This window comes from Bos taurus, chromosome 17, assembly GCF_002263795.3.
Source record: "Bos taurus isolate L1 Dominette 01449 registration number 42190680 breed Hereford chromosome 17, ARS-UCD2.0, whole genome shotgun sequence".
Taxonomy (NCBI): domain Eukaryota; kingdom Metazoa; phylum Chordata; class Mammalia; order Artiodactyla; family Bovidae; genus Bos; species Bos taurus.
This window is the reverse complement of record NC_037344.1, coordinates 50,836,565-50,863,165: the sequence shown is the minus strand read 5'-3', so window position 1 is coordinate 50,863,165 and position 26,601 is coordinate 50,836,565. Positions and strand designations below refer to the sequence as shown.

The 26,601-nt window shown below is 50.8% G+C and overlaps 1 protein-coding gene and 1 non-coding gene across 3 annotated transcripts in view; one reads left to right on the top strand and one right to left on the bottom strand.

The window, feature by feature from the left end:
• The window catches only part of DHX37 (DEAH-box helicase 37), a 30,732-nt gene extending 5,740 nt beyond the window's left edge, over nt 1-24,992 (bottom strand). The window contains exons 1-19 of one of the 2 annotated variants that reach the window (XM_059876049.1): nt 24,786-24,992; nt 21,594-21,763; nt 18,518-18,630; nt 16,884-17,226; nt 13,832-13,980; nt 12,898-12,990; nt 11,620-11,716; nt 10,624-10,737; nt 7,720-7,821; nt 7,420-7,534; nt 6,720-6,815; nt 6,433-6,515; nt 5,457-5,604; nt 4,947-5,023; nt 4,389-4,621; nt 2,470-2,581; nt 894-1,000; nt 616-804; nt 31-155 (exon numbers count right to left, since the gene is read on the bottom strand). In XM_059876049.1, the coding sequence (XP_059732032.1) occupies nt 31-155; nt 616-804; nt 894-1,000; nt 2,470-2,581; nt 4,389-4,621; nt 4,947-5,023; nt 5,457-5,604; nt 6,433-6,515; nt 6,720-6,815; nt 7,420-7,534; nt 7,720-7,821; nt 10,624-10,737; nt 11,620-11,716; nt 12,898-12,990; nt 13,832-13,980; nt 16,884-17,226; nt 18,518-18,630; nt 21,594-21,763; nt 24,786-24,891 (2,572 nt within the window). In that variant the 5' untranslated portion in view covers nt 24,892-24,992. The remainder of the gene's footprint in view (nt 1-30; nt 156-615; nt 805-893; nt 1,001-2,469; nt 2,582-4,388; nt 4,622-4,946; nt 5,024-5,456; nt 5,605-6,432; nt 6,516-6,719; nt 6,816-7,419; nt 7,535-7,719; nt 7,822-10,623; nt 10,738-11,619; nt 11,717-12,897; nt 12,991-13,831; nt 13,981-16,883; nt 17,227-18,517; nt 18,631-21,593; nt 21,764-24,785) is intronic. The other variant, NM_001205961.1, reaches the window with a different exon arrangement.
• On the top strand, nt 8,111-8,183 carry TRNAR-UCU (transfer RNA arginine (anticodon UCU)). Its single transcript has one exon. It is a non-coding gene; the product is annotated as a tRNA-Arg (tRNA).
• Nucleotides 24,993-26,601: the final 1,609 nt, after the last annotated feature.

Here is a 26,601-nt window from a genome sequence, read left to right as displayed (position 1 = left end):
CCCCAGGCTACGCCCACGTTGGGCACTCACCCAGCAGTACCATGAGGTCTCCAAGCTTCAGAGAAGCTCCTTGCCCTGCCCAGATCCTCTTCATCTGAGCCACGCGGGCCCGCTTGCCCTTCAGTCTGGCGAGCTCCTCGTCACTGGCAGCTGGCCTATGAGCACACGCCACTTGGGCTTTTTGCCCTGATGCTTGGGCCACAGGGGCAGGGGACCTGCCAGTTACTCAGAGAGGGCCCAGAAAATGCCTCGTGGGGTCTCTGATCACCATGATCGTGGTCTTGGGAATTCCCTGGAGGACCAGTGGTTATGACTCTAGGTTTCCACTGCAGGGGGCACAGGTTCGTTCGATCCCTGGTCAGGCAACTAAGATCCTACAAGCCTTGTGGCAGGGCAAAAATAAAAAACAAACCACGCCCCCCCTACCCCCCAACCCAGAGATCTGTAAAGACTGGAACACTGGCAGGGCGCAGGGAGGATGCAGATTTCATATAAGACCACTCACTGAGTCAGTTATGCCCCAGGAGGCTGGATTTCACAGCATTGCTCAGCCCATGGTGGGCTCCCCCCACCCACGCACCCCGATCCCTGAATGCCCGTCCCACAGCCCCCCACCTGTCCAGCTCCTCGAAGAGCTCCCGGACGGTCATGGCGGCCACAATGGTGATGGTGTAGGGCAGGCAGCCATGTTGCCTGCTCAGAGCCAGCATCTTGGCGTAGCGTGGCGCCACAGGGAATGTGGCCATGGTCCTGCCCAGCTCGGTGATGGGGCAGCTCAGCCGGGACCTCTGCAGCTGCTTCACCCTGGAGGATGGAGGGTCAGCTCGGAGATGGGTCAGAGCCGAGAATGGGGCAGGAGCTGGGCTCCCCTCTTCCCCAAGTCCCTCCCCTACCTTTCTGTTTTTGGGGGAGCCTGCAGGGCACCCAGTGCAATCAGCAGCTCCTCAGCAGCGATGAGGGCCTCCACGGAGGGGGGTGTTGGAAAGGGGAAGTTGATGACCTAGGACACAGGGAGCCATGGTGGGAGACATGTGAACGCAGTGGAGGGCTGGAGGAGGGGGCGAGGGCAGGTCTGGTAAGGGGATGGGGCTCCCACTGCCTACCCTCCAAGCACCACTCATGCTCAGAACATGGGACATGGGGGCCTGGGCACACTCAAAGTCCCTGTGCCGGGGGAACCCCAAAGGCCCTCTTTGTTCATTCATTCACATCATCTCTTACTCAAGAGCATGTACTGAGCACTTCATGTGCACCAGGGGCTGTTCCTGGTGACAGAGGTTGATAAAACAAGACAAGGGCTGAACGGGGATATTGGGATTGACATGGAAACACTACTGATACTATGCATAAAATAGCTAACTAACAAAAACCTACTGTATAGCAGAGGGAATCTACTCAGTGCTCTGTGGTGACCTAAATGGGAAGGAAATCCAAGCAAGAGGGGAGATACATATACATATAGTTGATTCACTTTGCTGTACAGCAAACACAGCAATAATAAACACAGCACTGTAAAGCAACTACACGCCAATAAAAACAAAATGAAAAAAATAATAAAAACAAGACAAGGGCTCTGGCCCCACTGAGCTTTCATTCCAGATGAACAGTGAGTATACATGTGAATAAACAGTCTCACGGGAGAAAATGTGCCCAGACAATGTGATGATCAGGGCACAGAGTGACCGGCCTCAGGGATCGCCTGAGGGTTGCTTAGAAAGAGTGACCAACTCAAAACCAGTGCTCAAATAAATAGTTGTACACAAATGTTCATGGCAGCATTAGTTGTAGGAGCCAAAAGGTGAGAACAATCCAAATGTCCATCAACAGGTTCTTTGACAGTGAAAAAAAACCCCAAACATACTAATGTAATGAAAAGCATGATCCTCTCTTTTATGATGTTATCTTACTGTGAATTAAGCTGATTGATAAACGAATTTTAAATTGGCTAAAACAAACAAACAAAAATCCACAACGTTGACTGAAAGAAGTCAGATAAGAAAGAATAAGTATCAAAGGATTCTATTTTTATGAAATGTCCAAAATGTAAATTCCACAGAGATTAAAAAGTAGACTCATGGTTGCCAGGGGCTTAAGGGAGGAAGGCTTGAGAGTGACAGCTGATGTGGAGGGGGTTTCTCTGCCTACACCACCCCTCTGGGAGCAGGGGAGAGGCGAGTGACCCTTCCCTTAGAGGACCAAGTGGGCAGAACATCCCTTGAGCCGCAAGGTCACTGACCGCCCTCTCCTTAGAAGGCACAGTACTGGGAAGGTGGGGGTCTCACAAGAGACCACCAGGGAGGGGCTGGGTGAGCACCACAAGGCTCAGCTCTCAGGGCCACAGGGAATGGGGAACAGCCCAGGAAAGAGGAACAGCCCATGAGGGGGCTCAGGCTGCCCAAGAACACCAGCCTGAACCCTGGGACAATGGCAGGTCAGTGGCGCGAGGGCAGGGCTGTGGCTACAACTGACCTTTTCGATGTTGAGAGCTTTCATCTGAAGGATCAAATCCTCCACCGGCCTCCGGGTGATTTCAGGAGGGGGGTACTTCTCAAAGTCACCGAAAACCGCAGATGAGTAGAGTCTGAGCAGAGGGAAGCATCAGAGATTTAAAAAAAAATGAAGTAAAAAAAGAGACTCAGCCAAACTACCTGGGATTGAATCTTGACTCCACCACCTTACTAGGCAAGGTATTTACCCTCTTCCTGCCTCACTTGCCTTACCTGTGAGATGGGCTAACACAGCAGCTACCCCATCGAGACTGGGAAAGATACTTTATTATTTAAAATTATTATTTATTTATTTGGCTGAGGCGTGCAACATGTGGGATCCTAGTTCCCTGACCAGGGATCGAACCTGCGGTCCCTGCACTGGGAGTGTGGTGTCTTACCACTGAACCACTAGGGAAGTCCCCAGTGAAGATACTTTAGGTGTCACACAGAGTGTTTAGAACTGTGCCTGGCACATGGCACTCAACTACTTTATTTCTTACTACTTTTCTTTGCATAGTTTCTCAATTTTCTTTCTTTTTTTTTTTTTGTAATTTAAAGCAAGGTTGAAAAGAATGGTGTGAAGTTAGTTATTGGGAAAAAAAAAAAACCAGCACATAAACTGGGAGAAAATTATCTGCCAATGATACCTCTGACAAGGATCTAACATCAGGATCATCAGGGAATACTTACAACTCACCAATCAAAAGATAGACAGGACTGAAAAATAAACAACATGTACAAATGGCCTATAAGCATGTGAAAAGATGCTCACTGTCATTAGAGAAATGGAAACCAAGACCACCGCGAGATACCACCTTGTACTTTCATTTTCATGAAGTGGAAAATAGCAAGCATTGGAGAGACGTGGAGAAATTAGAACCTTCACACACTGCTGGTGGGAATATAAAATGGGGTGCCTGCTGCAGAAACAGTCTGGCGTGTTCCTCAAAATGTCAGCATCACCACATAACTGTGAGATTCTACTCCCTAGGTATTTACCCGAGAGACATGGAAACAGACATTCAAATACTTGTACATGAGTGTTCACAGCGGCACAATTCACAAGGGCCAAAATGTGGATGCAATCCAAGTGTCTATCAGCTGATGAACAGACATGGGAAATGTGGTCCATCCAACGTGCAACAGAATGTTGTTCTGCCATTAAAAGCAACGAAGCACTAACACAGGCCGTGGATGAACCTTGAAAACATGATGTGGGGTGAAAGAAGTCACATACAAAAGGTGACATACCGTCTGATTTCCTTTACAGAAAATGTCCGGAATGATCAGATCCATACAGGCAGGAAGGAGAGAGTGGCTGCCAGATCCTGGGGGGTGGGGATGGTAGGGAGGTGTGGGGAGAAACTGATTACTGGGTATTGGGTTTCTTTTGCAGTGATGAGAATATGTGAAAATGAACAGTAGTGGGACTTCTCTGGTGGTGCAGTGCCTAAGGCTCCACACGCCCAGTACAGGGGGCCCAGGTTCACTCTCTGGTCAGGGAACTACATCCGACACGCCACAACGAAGACCCGGAACAGCAAAATAAATAAGTAAAAATACATTTTTTTAAAAAGAAAATAGTGGTGATGGTTGTACAACTCTGAATATATTAAAATCCACAGAACTGCACATTTCAAAATGGTGAGCTTTATGCTATGGGAATCTGATGTCAATAAAGCTATTAATAAAATAAAAACAAAGGTGCTAATAAACACAGGGCCTGCTATCAGTAGCAGAATAATGAATAATGAAGTGCCTGAAAGCCAACAGGAAAGGGTGTGTGGACCCCAAGGAAGGACAGTCTCCAGTGGGACATGGGACCCCCTTTCCCCGGACGAGGGTGGGTGACCAGTGCACAGTAGCCCAAGGACACTGGGGGACCCCAGGGAGCCCCACCTGTAGCAGTGGCCAGGCTCTGTCCGGCCCGCGCGGCCCGCCCGCTGATCAGCTGAGGCCTGGGAGACCCAGGTGACGCGGAAGGAGGACACGCCAGTGACACGGTCGTAGTGCCGCTTCTTGACCTTTCCACAGTCTACCACGTACTTGATGCCCGGGATGGTCAGGGACGTCTCGGCTACGTTGGTGGCCACGACACACAGCCGTGTCCCCTCTGGGGGAGGTTGGAAGACCTAGGATGGACGGGAGGGTGGCAGCAAGAAAACTGATCACTGTCTCGCCAGTCAGGGAAGAAATCATGGGACTGAGGTCAGAGGAAGTCAGCAGGCAGGGCAGGGCCCGGAGGTGACGAGGTTGATAGGTTCTCTCCTTGCCTACAGCCACTGCTCCCAAACTGAACGTGGGCATGCTCTCCAAGTAGGAGACCCCAAGACCCTTTCAAAAGCCTGGAGTGTTGATCTAACAGCTGATGGGGAGGTGACCCAGGGCCTGACCCGCCCCCATCTCAACATCCTAGGAACCCCTGCTGGGCATCCATTCCAGGGCCCACCCGGTTACCTGCGCCTGCTTCTCCGGGGCCAGCAGCGAGTACAGAGGGAGCACGTGAAGGGGGAGAGAGGCATCGGGCTGCTCACCTGCAGGGGCAGCAGAGGTCGGCTGTATCTTGTGCCCCTAGCTCCTGGCACCCCTGCCTGCTCTGCCAGAGAGGCTCCCCTGCAGCTCCACTGCCAGGGCTCAACCCCGGGCACTGGCAGAGAGGGTGGGCACACTGCAGTCTCTCCTCGGGAAAGCCCCTAGTCCTGCATGGGGATCCCCAAGGGCTTGATCTCAGCCTCTCTAACCCCCCACTGCCTGCAAAGCCGAGCCTGGGAGCGTCGCCCCCATGACAACCAGCACAAGAGATATTTGAAGGCCTCCTCTGTGCTCCGTGGTTTCAGGAGCTCAGGAGACAGCAAAGGGTGGAGCAGGCAGAAACCCCAGCTCCCCTGCGGGTCGTGCCCAGGGAGGATTCCTCGCTCGACCCCAGCCCGTGCAGCAGGAACCAGCCGAGTCCCTGCCAGGTCCCACCTCCATCCGCTCCGTGGTCCCCTAAGTCCAGGTCCAGGTCGGAGCCCAGGGCCTCCTCCTCCTCGTCGTCCATTTCTGCCTCCCTATCCTCATCGCCTTCGCCCGCTGGCAGCACCGAGTAACTGTCCAAGCTGATCTGCGGCAGGGTCTATGGTAAACAAGACGTCGGCATGGAGGGCTGCAGGTGGCCCTACGTGGACACTGGTGTCACGAGCAGAGTCCGAGGCCACATGACCCCAGGCTGGTCACGTGCTACCCCTGCCTCAGTGTCATCTGGGAGTCAGGGGTGGTCACAGGACTGCTTGCAGGGCTGCCCTGAGGACGCAGAGCTAACACACGTGAAGCCCTGAGACCACTGCCTAGCACGGTGTAGAAGCAATAGTGAAGTCTTGCAAATGCCCTGGGGTGAAAGTCCCCAGTGCCCGGCTCGCCCACCCCCAGCTCTCCAGCAAACCCCAAGGGCCGCTTTCTCTGTCCCACCCACCCTGGGCATTTCTGCAGGCCCTGCTCAAGGCCCCAGGGCTGGGCCTTCCAGAAGCTTCCTCCCAGCCCCCAGCATAGGGAGCCTGGAATGTGAAATCCCAGCCCACCCTCCAGGCCCTGAAGCGGCACCAGCCAACCACTCTCTCTTCAGCAAGAAGGTTCTAGATCCCTGCTGCCCAACAAGGTCACCAGCAGCCCTGGGGGCCCACTGGACACCTGAAAAGTATCTAAAATGACCAAGGAATTGAATCTTAATTTTATTTGGGTTTTCTTCTGGCTATGCTGTGTGGCTTGCAGGATCTTAGCTTCCTGACCAGGGACTGAACCCAGGCTCTCAGTAGTTAAAATACTGAATCCAAACCACTGAATCACCAGGGAACGCCCTTATGTGGTTTTAATTAACTTTACATCTGTGCAGGTGCACAGGGCTGGTGCCTACCACGCGGACAAGGCAGCTTCAGAGTCTGGGCTGCCTTTTCTGGCCTCTACGTACCATGGCCTGGGCCTTCTTCGCCCGTGCCCGTGACTTCTTAAACCTCCTTGTTTCTTCTACTGAATCTCTTTGATCGTCCTTTTCTGGGAAAAGATGAACCAATTAGGAAGAAAGATATCTCCAGGCTCATGCCAGGTAAGCAGGATCCATCATTCACTGTCCAGGGTCACTGATCACCATTCACGGGGAAGGGAGGGCAAGCAAGGGACTGGCTCCTTTAGGGAGGCTCCGAAGGCCAGGCCGCCTGCCCCCAGCCTCTTGGGTGATGGGCTTGCACTTGGGGTTACCTGGGGGCCTGTGTCTGGTGAGGGGGAAGGCTCTTCTCAGCCTGCGGCACAGCGCGTGCACCTCCGCCTGCCCCGTGAGGAACACCAGGATGCCGCCTGCAGGGAGAACCAGACCCGCCGTGACCCGCTTGTTCACGTGGCAGACGTGGCCTTGGTGATGACCATGTGCCAGGCCCTCATCTGAGAGCTGGGGCGCAAGGAAGTGCTGGTCAAATCAAGGCTGCAGAGGCCCACACGAGCAACAGGATGAGCTGGGACAAGGAGCTAAACCTATACCATGGAAACAGGCATTGAATTCCTGGACATGAGCACTGGGAAAGCAGGTCTACTCCCAGGAAGTGGGCGCAACCCAAGTATCCATCACCTGGTAAATGGATAAATGGAACTATCAGAGTATGTGTCATGGGGATGTGGCGAGAACTGTGAGGGTGGGGGTCAGGAGGGACACTCAGGTGAAACACACCTGTCCACTTGCTCTGTGTCTGTGGGGACAAAAGGCACTCACAGCCCCACTGTCTGGTTAGTCCCTGAAGCCTTGCAATCCTTGGGGCAGAACAAGGCAGGGCAGGTGCGGTGAGTGCCCTGGGACCATTGCAGACACTGTGGTACAGAGAGGCCAAGTGCTACCCCGAGCCCCCACTGCCTGCACCCCTGGGTCTGGAAGGGGAGGACCCCCCACCCCAGCCCACCAGGGTCTCACCTGCGGGCAGCATGCGATGGATCTTGCAGACCTTCCGGAAGCACTCCCCACTGTAGTCTTCCAGTGGCGTCCGCTTGTTGAAATGCACTGTCACCGGGAACTGCCGGGACTCGACCTACCGGGAGGCACGGGGTCAGGGGTGGGGGATGACCTGAGCCAGGCCTGAGCCCTCCCCCTTCCCTGAACTCTGACCATGAAGGCTGCTACCATCCCAACCCTCAGGCAATCCCAAGCTCTGCTGTGGCTGACAGAGGGGCCCTCCTCCCCCCGGCAGCCCTGAGACCCTGGCCTGGATGGTACCTTGATGACCGGGGGTGGCTGGGTGAAGAGCCGCTGGTTCTGGGTGAAGTCCTCCACTCGCAGCGTGGCCGACATGATGAGCAGCTTCAGCGGCAGGTGCCTCTGGGGAACGAGAGACCGGGGACCCATGGCCACCCGGGGCCAGGAACACTGATGGCAGGGTCAGGGGAGACTTCTGCCCTCTGGGGAACAAGAGACTGGGGACCCACGGCCACCTGGGGCCAGGAAAACTGACGGCAGGGTCGGGGGAGACTTCTGCCCTCCTGGTCTCATCTCCAGCCCCACAAACCTGCTCCTCAGCCCCTCTTCTGGATGCCAAAGATCCAAGAAAAAGTTGAAGTGGATGGTAGTGGCCTGTTAAAGGAGCCCTTAAGATCCCCCCTGAGGGACTTCCCTGGTGGTCCAGTGGTTAGGACTCAGCACTTCTACTGCTGAGGACCGGGGTTCAATCCCTGGTCGGGGAACTAAGCAGTGTGTCATGGGAAAAAACAAAGGCTTAAAAAAAAAGATTCCCGAGTAAGCTCTGATGACGTTAGGCGAGACAGGAGGGCTTAGCTTGGGGTCCACCCCACACACGGGAACAGTGGGTATGGCTGCTGTCAGCCCCCGCCCGACATCATGACTGTCTGTCTGTCCCCAAAATGGACAAGGAGGTGCAGCCTGACTCAGGGATGGGTGCAGTGGGTGTGCCTGGTTTTCAGCCTCCTCAGCAGCACCTGCTGTGCCCCCCGTGGTGGGCTCTGCTCTCAAGCCTGTGGAAGCTGTCTTCTGAAGCTTGTAAACTGCAAACCCTGGAAGTTCAGTGTCTTTGGTAAACAAAAGCCAAGGTGAGAGGCACAGTGTAGACCAAAGGTTCTGCCTCCTCCCCAACACAACCTCTTCTGTGTGGCCCCAGCACATGCACCTCTATGACCCCATGCGTCTCCTGTTCTTCCCACCTCACTCGCTCTGCTCTGCCACCCTCAGCTGCCTGACCATCCTCAATGCACAAATCAAGACCACAGTGAGATGCTGCTAGAATGGCTGAGGACTAAAAACATGCAAAATGTCAAGTGTGGGTGAGGATGTGGAAGGCAGCCTGTACATCGTGGGCGAGAACACGGGAGGCGTGACCACTGCAGAAGCCAGTCTGGAGCGGCTCAGATGATTACATGAGGAGCCCCTGTGGGACCTGGCAACCCTGCTCCTGGGACAGGCCCAAGAGAAAGAAAACGGCCCTTGGACAGACATTCACTGAGAGATGGAAAGTGGGAAGAGCCCAAGTCTCCAACAGTAGATGAATGGGTATGTGAAATGTGGTCCAGCCACACAATGGATGATGATTCGGCCATAAAAAGGAATGAAGCACTGACATACGCGACAATGGGGATAAACTCTGAAAATGTGCCAAGTGAAAGAAGCCAACCACAGAAGGCCACGCGCTGGGACCGCCCTGGTGGTCCAGTGGCCAAGGCTCTGTGCTCCCAATGCAGGGGTCTGGGTTTGGACCCTGATCAGGGAACTGGACGCTGCACACTGCAACCAAGAGCAGAGATCTTGCATGCCACAACTGTGACCTGGTGAGCCAAATAAATAAAGTTTTTAAAAAAACATGCATATTGTGTGATTTCATTTATGTGAAACATATGGAATAGATAAATCCACAGAGATGGGAAATAGACTATGGATACCTTGAGATGGGAGAGTGGGGGAGGACCATGGAGATAGCTAACAGGTTTCTTTTCAGGGTGATGAAAATATTTTAAAGTTGATTGCAGTGATGGCATATAACTCTGAATATGCTAAAACCCACTGAATTGTACACATTAAATGCATCAATTACATAAAGTTAACAAAAAAAACCCCAAAATGAAAACCCGACACAAGCCCTACACCTGCCCCAGGGCCTTTGTGCCTGCTTTTCTTGACATTTAGAATCTCCTCCTCTCAGCAGCTGCTTCTCATTCCTTCCCTTCCTCCAACCCCCCCACTCAAAGGCCACACTCTCTGAGAGTTTCATCACACTACCAACCCTCTACCTTCTGCCTGATTTTGCTCTCTCTTCCTGGTTTTGTCCACCGGGAATTCACAGGCTTCTGAGTGGCTTACTGCCAATTGCCTTCACTAAAATGGAAACCCCATGAGGGCAGGAACTTCTGTCTTGTTCACTGACAGCCCTGCACACAGCACACACAGAACTGATGTCTGATGACAAAGGTTCTGCACTTCTAAGAAGGGGGTATGAAAAAGCATCAACTTCTCAGTGGGACTGGCGGGAACTGTTCCATGGCACCCCATCCTAGCACAGCATCCCTTTGACGACCATCCCTGCCCAATCGAGGGAGGGGGCAGGTGGAGGGAAAAGTTGACCCCAAGCCGGGCGCAGGGTGTCTCACAGCACATGGAGTATATGGGCTTGGTGGCTGGCCCCACCAGTTCTGTGGATTTCAAAGACCTGGCTGGTGTCTTAAAGCCAGATGCAGTGGGGTCTGGCTAAGTGCATGCATGCTCAATCATGTCCAACTCTTTGTAGCCCCATGGACTATAGCCCGCCAGGCTCCTCTGTCCATTGAATACTGGAGTGGGTTGCCATTTCCTTCTCCAAAGGATCATCCTGACCCAGGGATCAAACCTGCATCTCCTGCATTGGCAAGTGGGTTCTTTACCACTCAGCCAGCCGGGAAGCCCACAGTGTCGCCTGGCCCACCGTGAACTCTTTGCTTGAGCCTCTTGCTCTGACAGAGGGAAAAGTAACAGATGACGAGGAGGCTGAACCTAGGGTTGGAATCTGTTTACACCAAGACCCAGAGCCCCGGCTCCTGGCCTGGAGGAGGCTGTTCTAGGAGACCCTCTCACAGCAGCAGTCCGGGTGTGGATGGGGGTGGGCTGAGTGGGCCTCGGGGTCCCCCGGCACCTCCCGCCTACCTTCTCCCGGAGACACACAATGCGAGACAGGAGGCCGATGAGGATGTCAGTGTACACGCTCCTCTCGTGAGCCTCGTCGATGATCACCACCTTGTACTTCAGCAGCAGGAAGTCCTAGGGAGGAGTGGGGAGGAGGTCCAGGGATGAGGACGGCCACCTGGGCTGGAGCACCCCAGGATGAGTGTGCCTCCCAAAGCACCCACTCAATGAACCCCTTTGGTAGCTGGCACGGATTCAAGAGCACTTGGCCTGCAGGAGGTCGTCGCCTATGACCGCAGGCCTACTTCTTCATCTGTAAAATGGGACAAGAGGACCCATCTCAAGAGGTCATGGAGAAGTTTCGATGACAATTACTGTTTGTAAAGCAGACAACACAGAGCCTGGGGCCTGGCAGAGAAACTGCTAGAGAAAAGGCAGCTGTGATCTATTAGAGCCGAGCTACCAATGCGGGTGGTGGGGAGGCAGGCAGGAAACAGGGACCAGGGGATGTTGGGCGGGGACCAGGGCAGCACACGCCACACAGACAGAGGCCATCAGACCCCAAAACACACTCACAGCCGCCTTCACAGTGATCTTGGCTGGCCTCGAGGCAGAGGAGGCAGGAGTCACCTCTGCCCTCCCCAGAGACCCCTGCCCAGGGGAACCTCAGCCAGCCAGTGGGTAGTAGTGTGCTTTTGGCTAATGCATAAAGTCTGTGAACCAAACTGCAACAAACATACAAGCTCACATGTAATGAACACCTATTAGGTGTTCTGCTAAAGTGCCTTCATGCTTCACATGATTTAAAGCAATTAGGAGGAAAGTACCAGCTTGCAGATCAAGAAACCAAGGCCCAGAGAGGTTAAGTAACTTATTCAAGGTGACACAGCAACACAACAGTAAATGCAGTGCTTTGCCAAAATTTGTCACGCTGGCTGCTCACACCCTGGGTGACATCCTATCTTCCCACCCTTACGCTTAGCAGCCTTGCTCTGTGACATGAGAAAAGCAACCAACCTTCTGGATTTCCTTGAGCAAGACACCATCAGTCATGAACTTGATTCTGGTCTCTTCGGTCACGTTTCCTTCATATCGGATCTGGTAGGAGACGACCCTGCAGGCACAAGCTACGGATCAGTCCCCTAGAGCTGCGGCTGCTTGGGGTGGTGGCTACTCCAAGGAGACCAGCAGAACAGGCCTGGTCCCTCTAGGCAGGCGGCTAAGGGTAGGGCCCACCAGCTCACCTACTAAGGCCCAGACACTGGGCCACTCTGCCTCCCTCTCTAGGACCCTGGCCTCCAGTGTGAGGGGTGAGGGGAACTCACAGACAAGTCCAGAGCATATTAATCACACATGCACACAGATCTTGGCTGGAGCCTGATGTAAACAATCAACTCTAAACACTTTTTAGGAGGCAATCCAGGAAATGGGAACACAGAAGGAACACACTCAGGAGTTAGGACATACTTTTTAGTGATGGTTACAGTACTACAATTATGTTTATAGTTGTCTTTAAAAAAAAAAGTTACAGGGAATTTCCTGGTGGTCCTAGGGCTTCCCTGGTGGCTCAGACGGTAAAGAGTCCACCTGCAATGCAGGAGACCCGGGTTCAGTCCCTGGGTTGGGAAGATCCCCTGGAGGAGTGCATGGCAACCCATTCCAGTATTCTTGCCTGGAGAATCCCCATGGACAGAGGAGACTGGTGGGCTATAGTCCATGGGGTCGCAAAGAGTCAGACAAGACTGAGCAACTAGGCACCCTGGTGGTCCAGTGTTTAGGACTCCGAGCTTCCACTGCAGGGGCCCAGGTTCAGTCCTCAGTTGGGAAACTAAGATCCCCAAGCTACGAGGGGCAGCCAAAAACAAACAAAAATCCCCAAAACAGAGTCTTGATCTTTCAGACCTACACGATGAAATACTGAGGCTGAGATGATAAGACATCTGAAACTTGCTCCCCAAGAACTGAGGGAGAGCATGGGGCACAGATGAAACAGAGCTGGTCACGAGGTGACAATTCCTGAAACCGGGTCTCGGGTACCTGGGGGCTCGTTATACTAGTCTTTCCACTGTGGCATGTGGTTGGAAACTTAACACTAACGAGTTAAATAAAGAGGATGAAAGAAAGTGGGGGCAGCTTTGTGTATACTATAAATTTAAAGATATGCAGTGAAATGGCATAGGAAAGATACGGACATCTGTGAACAGCCTCCAGGGTGAACGAGGGCGTGTGTCACGGCTCAGCTCGGTGGGTCTGGAGGGCCACCTTCAACCCTCCTCCAAGAAGCAGAGCACTCACCGTGGCGACAGATTCATCTCCTTGGCTACCCGCTGGGACATGGCCACGGCAGCCACTCGGCGGGGCTCCGTGACGCCAATGACGCTGTTGTCGCTGTGAGGGGGAGAACACAGGGCTGAATTTCAGGCAGGAAGGAGCTGACCCAGCAGGCCCGAGGCTGCTGTCCCTACAAATGTCCCTGGCTGGTGTCTGGGATCCTGGATTTCAGGGGGGCTCCCACCTCTCCCTGATGGATAAGAGGGGCTCCCTGGGCCTGGACTGTCTGTACAAACTACATGGTTCATGCTGACAACTGCTTTCCTTCAGGGAGTCTAGAATTTGGCAGGTACCAGGCAGAGAGTACCCACGTGACCAACCCCCAACGAAGAACCCTGGGCGCTGAGTGTCTACAGGCATCCTGGTAAAGGACACTCATACGTGTTATCACAACTCGTTGCTGGGGGAATGAAGCACGTCCTGTGTGACCGCCCAGGAGAGGGCTCTGGGAGGCTGCGCCTGGTTCCCCCAGACTTCACCCCACGTGCCTTCCTCCTTTGCTGATGGAACATTGTGTCCTTCACTGTAGGACCTGGAGTCTTCCAAGAAAATTGCTGACTTGGGGGCGGTCTTGGGGACCTCAACATACACGGGTCAAAAGGGCTAACAGGAGACGACACACCGCCGCTCCCACTAGGAACTGATCTAAGTGTTTTACACAAATCCAGTCATTTCATCTACATAACAACCCTATGAAGTAGCTGGCAATGATGAGCCCCCATCTCACAGCTGAGGCAACTGAGGCCCAGAGAGGTTAAGGAGCTTGCCCCAAGTCATACAGCATGTCAACCACAGAACTGGAATCAGATCTCCAGGAGCCCGTGCTCCTAACAACTTTGGGGAACCACGTCCACTGTCAGCTGAGAGACCTGCGGGGGACCCTGTGGCCAGCCCTCACCTGCTGTAGCCTGCTTCGTAGAGAAACTGCGGCACCTGGGTGGTCTTCCCGCTGCCGGTCTCACCACATATGATGACGATAGGGTGCTCAGCCACTGCCTCCATGATCACTTGTTCTTCAGAGAGAATCGGGAGCTTCAGCCGCTCTTCCTGGTGAGAGAGAGGAAGTCAGAACTCAGGGAATGAGGGGTAGAGGGGGGTTGCAGCTGCTGCAGAAGGGCAGACGGGATGAGGGGTCTTTGCTCAAAGCAAGACTATACAGGTGATGTGGTTCCTACAAAGGCAGCAGCTGGCACCCAGTCAAGGGGGAACAGGAGGGCCACTCTGGAGGATGGAAGCCTTGACGGCTGGGGAGGGGGCCCAGAGACATGGGTTGGGTCCTTTGGAATGTCACACCCGGCATCCAAAGGGTCAGCCTGGTGCAGAGAAGCCCCTGTGCGGCACAAGAACCCTCCGCTGCTGCTGGGGGTAGTTCACACTTATGGAAGAGTCAATTCAGCAAACAACTGGCTGCTAATTTTACCAAAATTCAGGATGTGAGACACAGCATCACATCCTAGGTGTGATTCTGCTAGGTACTCACACATGAGTGTATGCACATGCACACACATACATGCACACACAAGTATTCCATAGTGAGGGAGGGGTTTTGTGAACCCCTGCTTGCTCTGATTATGTGTGAAGCATGCCTAATTTTAAAAATTCTGTTCTCTACTTCTATTCTATTGGTTAAAAAAAGCAGCACTGGCCATCTCATGACCCCATGATGGCTGTGACCTCCAGTTTGCAAACCCTGTCCCCCAAAGTTTTGTATCTGTGATGACGAGAAAAGGACAAGAAAATGTAAAGCAGCAGAGAAGATGGGAGTAAAAAGCAAGAATATTTCAAATGTCCAGCCGGAGATGACTACTTAAACCGAGCTCTATTCAAGCAGAGGAATACTCTATAGCAGTTTCAAAACCGAAACCAAACCAAACGGACCTCAGTGACATACATCTTCACAAGTAAGTAAATCCCAGGAACATAATGCTGATTAACAAAAAAACAAAGTGCAGGAAAACATATATGATACAAGGCCACTTACAAACCTAGCCTCAGTAATACACTTGTGGAAAAACCACAGTGAAAGGCCAAGGGAGGAACCCCGGGGGGCACCAGGGACGCTGGACGGTGGAGCCTGGGTCGCTGAATCAGTGTGTGGACCAGAATCCCATACCCCCCACTTGCCAGTGGGTAGCATCTGACATCACCTACAAGGAAACCTTTGTGGCGTGAAGCCAGTGGCACTTCAAGGTCTGTTATAGCAGTGAGCCCACCCTAATTCTTTATATGTGTCCAGGGAATTTGTAATTTCCTCAATTCTGTCTTATTCCAGCAAAAATTTGAAGCCCTTGGATGGACCAGGGTCAAAAGCCCTTGGATGGACCAGTGTTACAGCTCAGTTTTATTCAGAAAGTAAAGAAAAATACATCTTCAAGGCGTGAGGGCATGCAACCCAAAAGACAAGGAGAGAAGAGAGGCCCCCGGCCCAATTTTGGCTCTTCTTTTTATATGTTTTTTCCTCCTCCCCCTGGGCCTGCCCTATGTAAACTGGGCTAGCCAGAAGTGCCGTTTGTTTTACCTGAGGTCTTCACTCTGGTCCTCGGACCTTCCTTTGTTCTATTTTCATGGGCTTTTCCCTTCCTTGTCTTTTTGCTACCGCCATTCTGGACTCCTTTTTCCTATTCTAACTACCTAATGTATATAAGCACACAAATGTACCTGTGACTGGAATTGCAATCTCATTAAACTGTGTATGTTAAGTTGCTTCAGTTGTGTCCAATTCTTTGCGACCCTATGGATTGTAGCCCACCAGGCTCCTCTGTCCAGGGATTCTCCAGGCAAGAATACTGGAGTGGGTTGCTGTGCCTTCCTCCAGGGGATCTCTCCGATCCAGGGATCAAACCTGCGTCTTTTACGTTTCCTGCACTGGCAGGTGGGTTCTTTACCACTAGCACCACCTGGGAAGCCCTCTCAGTAAACTACTACTTTTCGTATGGAACAGTGACTAATATTTTCTATTCTTTTCCATTAAAAAAAAAAAGCTGGTCACAGCCCACGTTTCCACAATCTAATCTGTGGTTTGAAACTGCTGCTCTGAGACCCATGCGCCCTCTTGCCTCAGGGCCTTTGCTCACGCAGTTCTCAGTATGGGATGGCCCCCCTGTTCTCAGCTGGTCACCGAGCTCTTATCCCAGAAGATACTTTCCCTATCGAGCCTATGTACTCCTGCACTGCCCCTTCATGGTACCCGATCTTCCCCTCCGTGGCTCTTGTCCCTCCCCTTGTGTGACACTGTGTTGTCCATCTTGGTCTCGTCTGCTGGACTGAAAGCTCCAGAGGCTGTAGACTGCTCTACTTCCTGGGCTGGCGGGTGGACGGAGTAACCACCATCTACAATGGGCCAAACCCTGAGGCATCACCAACCTCAAAGCAGTCTCATTAAATGACTTATTCTTAATTGGAACAATGTACTAATATTTTCTATTCTATTCTTCCATGGGCCTTGAGCTTCCTGTCCCTTAATCTTGTTGTTGTGACAACCCAATAAGACAGTCACTTTACCAGACAAGGAAACCAAGTGCAGAGAGGTGGAACCCTTGTGAGTAGACAGGTACTCCCATTCCACACATCAAGAAAACGGGGCCCAGGAACGAGCTGGGCAGTGGAGGGATCAGCACTCCGTTCCAGGCCAACTGACTCCATAGCCTAAGCTCTTGTCCCGAAGAGTGGACACTTGGGCCAGGACCCGTGGTCAGAGGCTGCAGGGGACAGTGACCAGAAGATGAGAAAGGCAGCTGACACCCATCTCAAGAGCCCCACCACATGCCAGGTACTCATTCATCAGCCTGACAAGGCAGGTACAGCTATCCCCCTTTTCCAGATGATGAAACCTAGACACAGAAGGCGAGGCAACCTGCTCAGATCCCGAGATGCCTTCTCGCTGCACCCACAGCCCCTCACTGTACTGACCTGATCCCCTAAGCTCTCCATCAAACACTGGAGCGACCAACCTGCATTTCGGGGGAGCGGTTCACGGGGATGAAGACTGCGGGCTTCGATGGGGGCCTGACCAGGGCAGAGGCTGCCGTGGGAGTAGCTGCTGGAGGGGCAGGAGTCTCAGCTGGGCCGCTGGGCACTGGGTTCTGGCCCCTGGCCCCAGATGGAGCTGGAGGCACGTGTGCTGGGGCCGACCCTGCACTGGCCTCTGACCGATTGTCTGTTGGGGCCTCCTCGGGTTCAGAGTCCACTGAGGATTCAGACTCCTCTTCTGCCTCCTGGCGGCGGCGCTTCCGGTGGGCTCCACTGAGGCTGCTGATCTTCTCTGAACCCTGGGCTGCCACATCATCCGGTTTCCTGCAGGGAAGGCACAAAATCAGGCTCTAGGATGGGCCAGCCAACCTGAGGCAGCTCTGGGTTGCTGAAGGCTCATCAGAGGCAGGACTCAGGAGCCACGCCCCTTCCTGCCTCAAGGCCTTTGTACCCGCTGTCCATGGTCCCTGCAGGCAGCTTCTCCCTCACTTGACTCAAAGGTCGCCTCTCAGGAAGACTTCCCCTGACTGCAGCCTCAATCACCTCTCCCACCGCCTCCATCCTCTTCGCCCTGTTCTTTTCTACTGAGCAAAAAGCTCTTTCTACTATTTATCTAACTACTGCCCATCTCCCCACTATCAGAACGTAAGCTCCTTATGGGAAGAAACTTTATTTTTGTGTACTGCTCTATTTCTAGGGCCCAGAGGAGAGCCTGAGATGCAGTTTGCATTCAACAAACAGTCATTAAATGTGCCACAAGTCTTATGGGACGGTACTGGAAATGAACACAGTGGGCCAAGTGTGAGAGAGCAGGGAGCAGGGGCCTGAGCTGAGGGAACACATGGGCCCCACCTACGGCAAGCTGCCCTGTGGGAATGCCAGCTGGTGTGGCCACATCCTTCAACGGGTCAAGACTAGGGCAGGAAGGGGAACCAAGGATTTTAACATGAAATCTCCTAATTCTTAAATATTGACTGTGGAAGTATCTGTCTTCCCCAAATTCGTGGCCACCCAGATACTCAAAATGTGATCTTATGTGCAAACGGGGTGTTTGCAGATGTCATGAAGATGAGGTCAAACTGAGTTAGGGTGGGCCCTAAATCCAGTGCCTGGTGTCCTTATAAGAGGAGAAAACAGGGACCCAGACCCAGACAGAAGAAAGCCATGGAAGACTCAGAGAGACACACGGAGGACACCGCAGTGGCACACAGACTGGGGTGACATGGGCTGCGGAGCACCCAGGACTGCTGGCACCACCAGAAGCTGGGGGACAGAATGGAACAGATTCTCCGGCCTCTGGCAGGAAACAACCCCACTGACACTTTGACTTTGGACTTCTGGCTGTCAGAGCCACGAGAATAAATTCCTCTTGTGTTAAGGTACCTGGTTTGTGGTGCCTGGTTACTGAAGCTCTAGAAGACCCACACGTGGGCAAAAGATACCAGCATATTAAGCGGCATGTGAGGTCTCTACCCGTTGGACGTATTTTAGCACATGGGTCATTACAAATGTATTTTCTCATAACTCCAGAAGACCCCATGACTCCCAAGACATTCCCCCGCCCTGGGAGCCCTGGAGGGAGGAACGGGCTTCCGAGAGGAACCTGGTGACTTACTCGTTGGTGTGGTACATGCGTTCTCCAGTGCCCAGCTTGGACGTGGTGTAGAAGAGTCTCATCTCAGCTTCTGAAACCTGGACTTCACTCAATTTCTGTAGCATCTCAGCTCGCTGGGGAAGGAAACGAGTGTGTTATACATTTGGCATCATGAGCCTCTTTAGAAGGGAAGTTGAGACTCTAAATAAATTTACAGCATCTCTAACACCCACAGTCTTTTTTAAACCAAAGGCTGAACTTCAATTGCCTGGCATCACAGTGTTCTTAACATTGACAGACATGTGAGCTTGGGCTTCTCGTCCCCTTACAGAGTCTGTGGTTGGATAAACAAGGTTCTCTTTGCCCCATGGTGTGTCATGAGAGATTATCGACTAGCCAGATGCCCATCAAAGGGAGATGGAATAAATAAAATAGGGCCCATCTGTATAATGTAAGACTCCCCGGCAGTTACTACAAGGGAGGAATAGCTCTTTGTGTGATGGCAAGTAGTCCCCACGCTATCTGGAATAAAGCAGTGAAACGTGGGCCCAGTTGGCTTCCTTCCTCTGGGTGAACGAGTCACAAGTATTTGTTTCACTATTCTTGAAATTATACAGATACTTTAATATGTGCTCATATTTGTGTATATATGTACACACACATATATACACACGTGCACACACATATATACACGCGTGCACAAATTTCCTAATTGAGAAAAGAAAAAACAACATACAAAACAGCAAGCAAAGATGCTCGCAGGATTAAAAACAGCACACACTCACGGACAGTGAGTCCTCCCCTGGATGAAGAGCTCCAGGGACTGATGTCAGAGCTGCTAATGGCAGAGCTGCTAATGGCAGGCCTGTGTGTCCCCTGGTGGTCACGGCACCCTGTGTGGTCACCCTGTCAGAAAGACTAAGGAGGGATGGGAGAGAGGCTCAGGAGGGAGGGGATATATGTATACGTATAACTGATTCACGCTGTTATACAGCAGAAACTAACACAGCATTAGAAAGCAATTATACTCCAATTTCAAAAGACTGTTAGGAGGCAGTCTCCTGAAGCCTTTAGATCAAGTTTCTTGGTCTCCACACACTAGCATTTAGAGTCAGATAATTTTTTGATGTTCTGGGCACTGCAGGCTATTTAATAGCATCCCAGGCCTCTACCCTGCAAAATGCTAGTAGCATCCTCCAAATCGTTACAACTCCAAAAGTCTCCAGACTTGGCCAAATGGTCTCAGTGGGGGCAAAACTGTCTCTGTTGAGTCACTGCCCCGGACCCGAATACCAATTTATAGGAAACTGGACAGTGGAAGAATACTTTTTAAATTACAGAGATAAAAAAATTTAATCCAGACCATGGGAAAGTCTTTGAGACAAACAAACCAATCTCTGCAACAAATGATAAGGGGGAAAGACAAGAGATGGGGTGGACAGCGCAATGAAATGGTGCAAAGTTTGACTATTTACTGGCTATTTGATGGTGTTTTAAAAAAATCTGGACGTGTTAAAGGCACTGCAGTTATTGGAAATGGTCTTTTATTTTAGAGATGCAAACTGAAATATTCAGGGATACAATGCTACATAATGGGTTGAATGGTGGCCCTTCAAAAACATACATCCATGTCCCAGTGCATGCTAAGTTGCTTCATTCATGTCCTACTCTTTGCGATCCCATGGACTGAAGCCTGCTAGGCTCTTCTGTCCGTGGAGATTCTCCAGGCAAGAATACTGGAGTGGGTTGCCATGCACTGCTCCAGGGGATCTTCTGAACTCAGAGATCACACGCAAGTCTCTTATGTTTCCTGCACTGGCAGGCGTGTTCTTTACCACTAGCGCCACCTGGGAAGCCCGTGTCCCAGGATGGGATCTTATTCAAGTTAAGGGTAATTAAGGATCTCAAGATGAGACACTGGATTAACCAGGTGAGTCCTAAATTCAAAGACAAGTGTCCTTATCAGAGATACACAGAGGAGAGACACACAGGGGAGCAGCCCATGTGAAGATGCAGGCAGAGAATGCAGTGATGTGGCCACAAGCCAAGGAAACCTGGAGCCACCAGGGTTTGGAAGAAGCCAGGTACTGCCCTCCCCTGTAACCTTCAGAAGGAGCACAGCCCTGCCCACCCTTTGATTTCAGACTTCTGGCTTCTAGATCAGCAAGAGAACCCATTTCTGTTGTTTAAGATACCCAGCTGGTGGTCATTTGTCAGGATAGCCAAAGAAACAGTACAGACTGAGGCTGCCTGGGCTCTGATCTATGGGGTAGGAAACTGACTGGCCGTGGAGATGATTGAGGTTGACCATGGGCTTGACAACTGTTGAAGTTGGTGACTGGTAGGTACATGGGAGCTCGTGACCCTAATGTCTCTACTTTTATATATGCTAGAATTTCTCAATATAAAATATTCTCCTTAAAAAAATATTAAGTAAAAAAGGTCAAAACTCTCTAGGATAAAGTTTAAAAAATAAACAAAATGAATGTGGGGTGGAGAATAAACAGTGAGCACGTTGATCGACTGACTCCTGGTTCAACAAACACGGTCTCTACAAACCTGAACCCATTCCAGACCGACAGACACCCCAGAAGCATGTCCTCCTTCGAGGGCTGGAAGGTTCTGATTCTGCGTGTCCCACAAGGGGCATTAGTTATATGTGGCTATTTGCATTTAAATTAATTAAAACCAAATCACATTAAAAATTCAATTCCTCTGCAACTTCCCTGGTGGTCCAGTGGCTGGACATGCTCCCAATGCAGGGGGCCTGGGTTCGATCCCTGGTCAGGGAACTAGATCCCACATGCTGCAACTAAAGATCCCGCATTCTGCAACTAAGACTGGGTGCAGCCAAATAAATACATTAAAAAAAAAAAAAAAATCAATCTCTCAGTCTGACTGGCCACATCTCAAGTACTCAACAGCCACACATGGCTGGTGACCACCATATTGGATGCTGCAGACAAAGAACTTGTCCTTCATTCCAGAAAGTTCTATCTGATGGTCCTATTGAAGAGATCATGTCAGGGGACACAGAGCCCTTCCATCCCCATCCCTTGCCAGTCTGAAGGGCTGAGTACAGACGCAGAACGCATACCTGGCTCTTCTTCTTCTTCTGGTCTAAGATTCTCTGCAGTATTTTCCGTTCTTTCTTGGTCAGCGGCTTCTTCTCCTTCTTGGACAGGGGAGGGGCTTTGGTCTTTTTCTTCTTCTTCCCGGGAAGGACAAGAGCGTTGCTTGCATCGACTCCTTTCAACGTGTCCTTATCTGAAAAGATATGCTCGCCTGACCCACAGCCCTGGAGGCTAGAGAGCGAGGATGCCTAGGGTCTCAAGATGCTATCTTAATGCTGTTTTCCTCTGGGGGGGCCCTTCTGCCCTCTGTGTGAGCCATCCAAGCACCTGCACAGGAATGGGGATGTAGGGCCGCCACACCCTCACCACACTGTCCATCCAGCACCTGCCACAGGCCAGCCTCCGCCATGAGTCGGGTACCTCCACCCTTGTGTTTTGGGAAGACAGAAGGAGGTAGAGCAAGGAGGGAATAAACTACACCAGTGCGTTCCTCCCGTAGGGTCCTGCTTTCAGAGAGTCTGTGAGATCAAAACCACTTTTACAATAACTCTAAAAGATACTCTTTTCTGGGTGTACAGTGAACTAAGTACTGAGCTTGTGTTATATTTATTTTTAAATGTCGGCGTTTTTGGGAATTCCCTGGTGGCCCAGTGGTTAAGACACCATGCTTTCACCACAAGGGGTGCAAATCCATTCCTGGTTGAGGAACTAAAACCCCCCTCACAACTAAGCTCGCATGCTACAGCTGCTGAGCCCATGTGCTGCAACAAGAGAGCCCCTGTGCTACAGTAAAGATCCACTGAAGCCAAAAATCAGTCAAAAACAAAAAAAACCCCAAACCCCTACATCTCTGTTTTAATTTCTACTATGATAAATTTCGATAGAACTCACACTAACAAAAGCACTTTGGGGTCTTCAACGTTTAAGAATGTTAAAAAAATGTCCTTAGAGGAAAACATTTGAGAACCAATGTGCCATAGGAAGGAAAAAGGGGGGACATGTTAAAAATAAAAATAAGAAAGAGGGTAACAACATTGGATCAGTGATCAGAGAAGGCTCTTTGCAGAAGGCAAGCTGCTTTATAATCTTATAAGGTCCCTCTGGCCCCTAAAAGTCTCAAGGATAAATGGAGATGTCTTGTTCTAGGGTGAGAAACTTTTCCCAAATCTTTGGGTCTAAAAGACCTCAGGCTCCTCTGCATTCACTTCACTGTCAGTCTATCTCACCTCCTGAGCTGTCACTGCTGTTAGAACGAACAGTGCCCATCACAGGACAAGTCAGTAAAGACACAGCCTGTCTTTACTTTTCAAAGCATTCTCAGTTACAAATATATTCTCCCCAACTACCACCCCCATGAACAAGTATGTAACTGCTGGATCCATGTGACAGCTGAGAAAATTAAGGCACGGAGATGTCAGGTGAGTTACTTCAACTCCCAGCCAATCCCTGCAACTTCTGAGGAGGGAATTCAGATTCCAGATTCCCACCTTGACAATCTTTCCCATAACTTCACTTCCTTCAGGGTCCAAGAGGAGAGTGTGGAAGAGGAGGCTGGTTAGTGGGTGAAGTGAAGTAGGCTTCCCCATCGGGCCTGGTTCTCTCTCCCTCCAGCTCCAGAATCTAGGCTCACTCTTCCCTCATGCCTAAATCAGCTTGAGCTTCGGGGATCCTATACAAGCAGCCGGATGAGTTTAACTTTGGAGTGTGTTCAATTTCAAGGGCCAGCAAGACAACTGAACTCACTCAATAACTTCATCCTCAACTCTCCTGCGAAACCGGACCCATCAAGGCCACTGATGGCCTCCCTGGTGTTACATCCAGGGGTCCTTCTCTCCCTCCCTGACCCCACAGCAACATGACACAAATGGTGGGTCTTCTTCATGGTCCCTGGACAACCACACTCCCAAGGGGCTCCTCCCACCTCACTGGGCTAAACTCACTGCTCAGTGAGAGCTGGTCCAGTCTTCAGACTTAAATAAATATCATCTATACACAGTGATGATTCCAAACTGCTATCTCCCCTGGACTTGCCTCTTCTAAGCATCTGAGTCAACAGCTGCCTGACTATCCCTCTACTTGGATATATAACAGGGCCCCCAAAACACACATATCCAAAACCAAGCTCCTGGCCTCTTCCCAAGCTGGCCCCTCCCCGCCTTCTCCAGCTGCCAGCCACTGGACCCCACACCTGGGATTCATTCTTGACATCTCCTTTGTTCTTGTGCACAGTCAGCCAGCAAATCCTATTAGCTCCATCTTCCAAATACATCTTGAATTCAACCACCTCTCACACCCTCGGCTGCTGCCGCCCCGGACCAAGCATCAACTTCTGCCCTACTGACTGTACTCGGCAGCCTCCTATCCAATCGCCCTGATTCTTTGCCCTCTACTGCTCTTCCTCAACACAGCACCAGAGTTATGCTGTTAAAACCTAAGCCCATGCCTTGTTCCTCCTCTGCTCTAAACCCTGCAGGTTCACTGTCCTCACCATGACCCACCAGGTCCTACCCATCCTGGCCCCACTTAATATTTCATCTCCACTCAGCCATTCTGATGGCCCTCAGGTCTTAAGGATCCAATGCTTTCTCAATGGGGTCTTCCCTCTGTATCGCACGAAACTCTGCAACTCACCAAACACCTCTTGTACTTTATCTGTTTAGTATGAATGTATGCAAAATATTCTATATATTCTGTGTTTTTCTTTACTTGTCTCTTCCCAAAAGCACATAAACTGTGCAGGACAGGGATTTTTTTCCGCCTTAATCTCATCTTCTGTTACTCTCCTAGACTGGCACACCAGTCTTCCCTAACAAAACGGAGGGGTCTTAGCAGAAATGTCAAGCAGCCTAGAGCTAAACAGACAGATCTGGGCTGAAAAATACAAACTTAAAAGTCGCTGGTAGGGAGGATATAATTGATGCCATCAAAATGAATGGAATTACCTTATTTTCTTGTCCAAATTCCCCACGTTGCTATACTACGACCACACTGGAAAGAAACTCCAGGTATCGTTCCAAACTCAGTTAAAAAGAAAACTGTCACCATTCCCCCTTTCTTTGGATCATCTGAGATGGGAGGCCTCTCTCCGGGATCGTTCCGAAGTCGCAGACGCAGGACATAGTCCGGGCGTCCTTCAGCCCCACTAGCCAGCCCTGGCCTCAAGGCCCTGGTTGGTCTCTCACCCGAAACCCAGCCCCTGTCCAGGGCCTTCTTACCCTCCAGTTCCAGCCGCACGGGGGGCGGCTCGGGAGGGCCTTTAGAGGTGCCGGGGGCCGTCTGCTGGCGCCCCTTGATGTTGTACCTCCGGCGCAGCTTCCCCATGGCGCCCGAACTCCTGCTCCTGAAGGTAGGGTAGCAAGACCCGAGCACTTCTAAGCCCAACTCACGTGGGCCCCCACCAAGGTTCAGGACGGAAAACTTCCGGGCTACGCTCTCGCGAGAGCTGGTACTAACAGATCTCCTGCGGGCGGGGCTAGAGGCGGGGTCACCTTAAAAACTAAGGCCGCTGGGGGCGGAGCGAGGCGGGGCCAAGTCAGGGAGGGGCGGGGCCTGAGGTGCCCAAGAGTCTTCTGTTTCAGCCCAGGGCTGTTTGCAGGAATGTATCCACTAAACTGAATTATCTACTAATATTAATTTGGGAATGAGAGTGTTTTGTCGGCTTTAAAAATATAACCTACTCCTAATACAGTCTTCTTCCCTCTTTTTTTGGCTTATCTGTACTTTCTGATATTCTTACAAGCAACATTATTTGTGTAGTAAAAAAGGCGTTAAATATTTTCATTACAAAGACAGAAAAAGTAAAAGAAGGCATCAATTAGACAACTTTGCATTTTCATGACCACATCAAATTTTCTGCATTGCACTCGGAAATATTGTATTTTCTGAATTCTGTAATTATTTTGTGAACAGAACAGCTATACTGTGTCTTCACTAACTCAACATTCAAAAAACTAAGATTATGGCATCCAATCCCATCACTTCATGGCAAATAGATGGGGAAACAGTGGAAACAATGACAGACTTTATTTTCTTGGGCTCCAAAATCACTGCAGATGATGACTGCAGTCACGAAATTAAAAGATGCTTGCTTCTTAGAAGAAAAGTTATGACCAGCCTAGGCAGCATATTAAAAAGCAGAGACATTACTTTGCCGACAGAGGTCCATATAGTCAAAGCTATGGTTTTTCCAGTAGTCATGTATGGATGTGAGAGTTGGACCATAAAGAAAGCTGAGTGCCGAAAGGAGAAGACTCTTGAGAATCCCTTGGACTGCAAGGAGATCAAACCAGTCAATCCTAAAGGAAATCAGTCCTGAATATTCATTGGAAGGACTGATACTGAAGCTCAAGCTCCAATACTTTGGCCACCTGATGCGAAGAATTGACACATTGAAAAAGACCCTGATGCTGAGAAAGACTGAAGACAGGAGGAGAAGGGGATGCCAGAGGATGAGATGGTTGGATGGAATCACCGACTCAATGGACATGAGTTTGAGCAAGCTTCGGGAATTTGTGATGGACAGAGAGGACTGGCGTGATGCAGTCCATGGGGTCATGAAGAGTCAGACATGACCTAGTGAACTGAACTTGTGTCTCCATTTTTTTCTATTAAAAGCATAAATGGTTAAGGCTAAATAAATTATATCATCAAAAAAAAGTGAAGGCGCTAGAAGTTATTTTAGAATTTTAGAGAGGATAAAGTTATTTTCAAGAATTAAAGTCATTGCCCCAGGAAAAGCATTTGAATAACCCAGGACAGCAGCTGGCTGCCAAGTAGGTAAGTAACAGTTGTCGAAGGTAAGAATGAATGATAACTGTGATTAATCTGAACAAGCTCCCTTCTTCTTCAGAAAAGCAAAAACAAATCCCACAAACACACAGGTGGAGCATGAAAGGATTTTGATAGCATACATATGAACATTCTTTTAATTAATTAAAAAGGATTTGGGGGGGGAGTTAAAATGAGCAAATCAAACTTGTATTTTCATGGATTTTATTGCTTAGGATAATAGCAGTCTACAGTTTCTTTAAA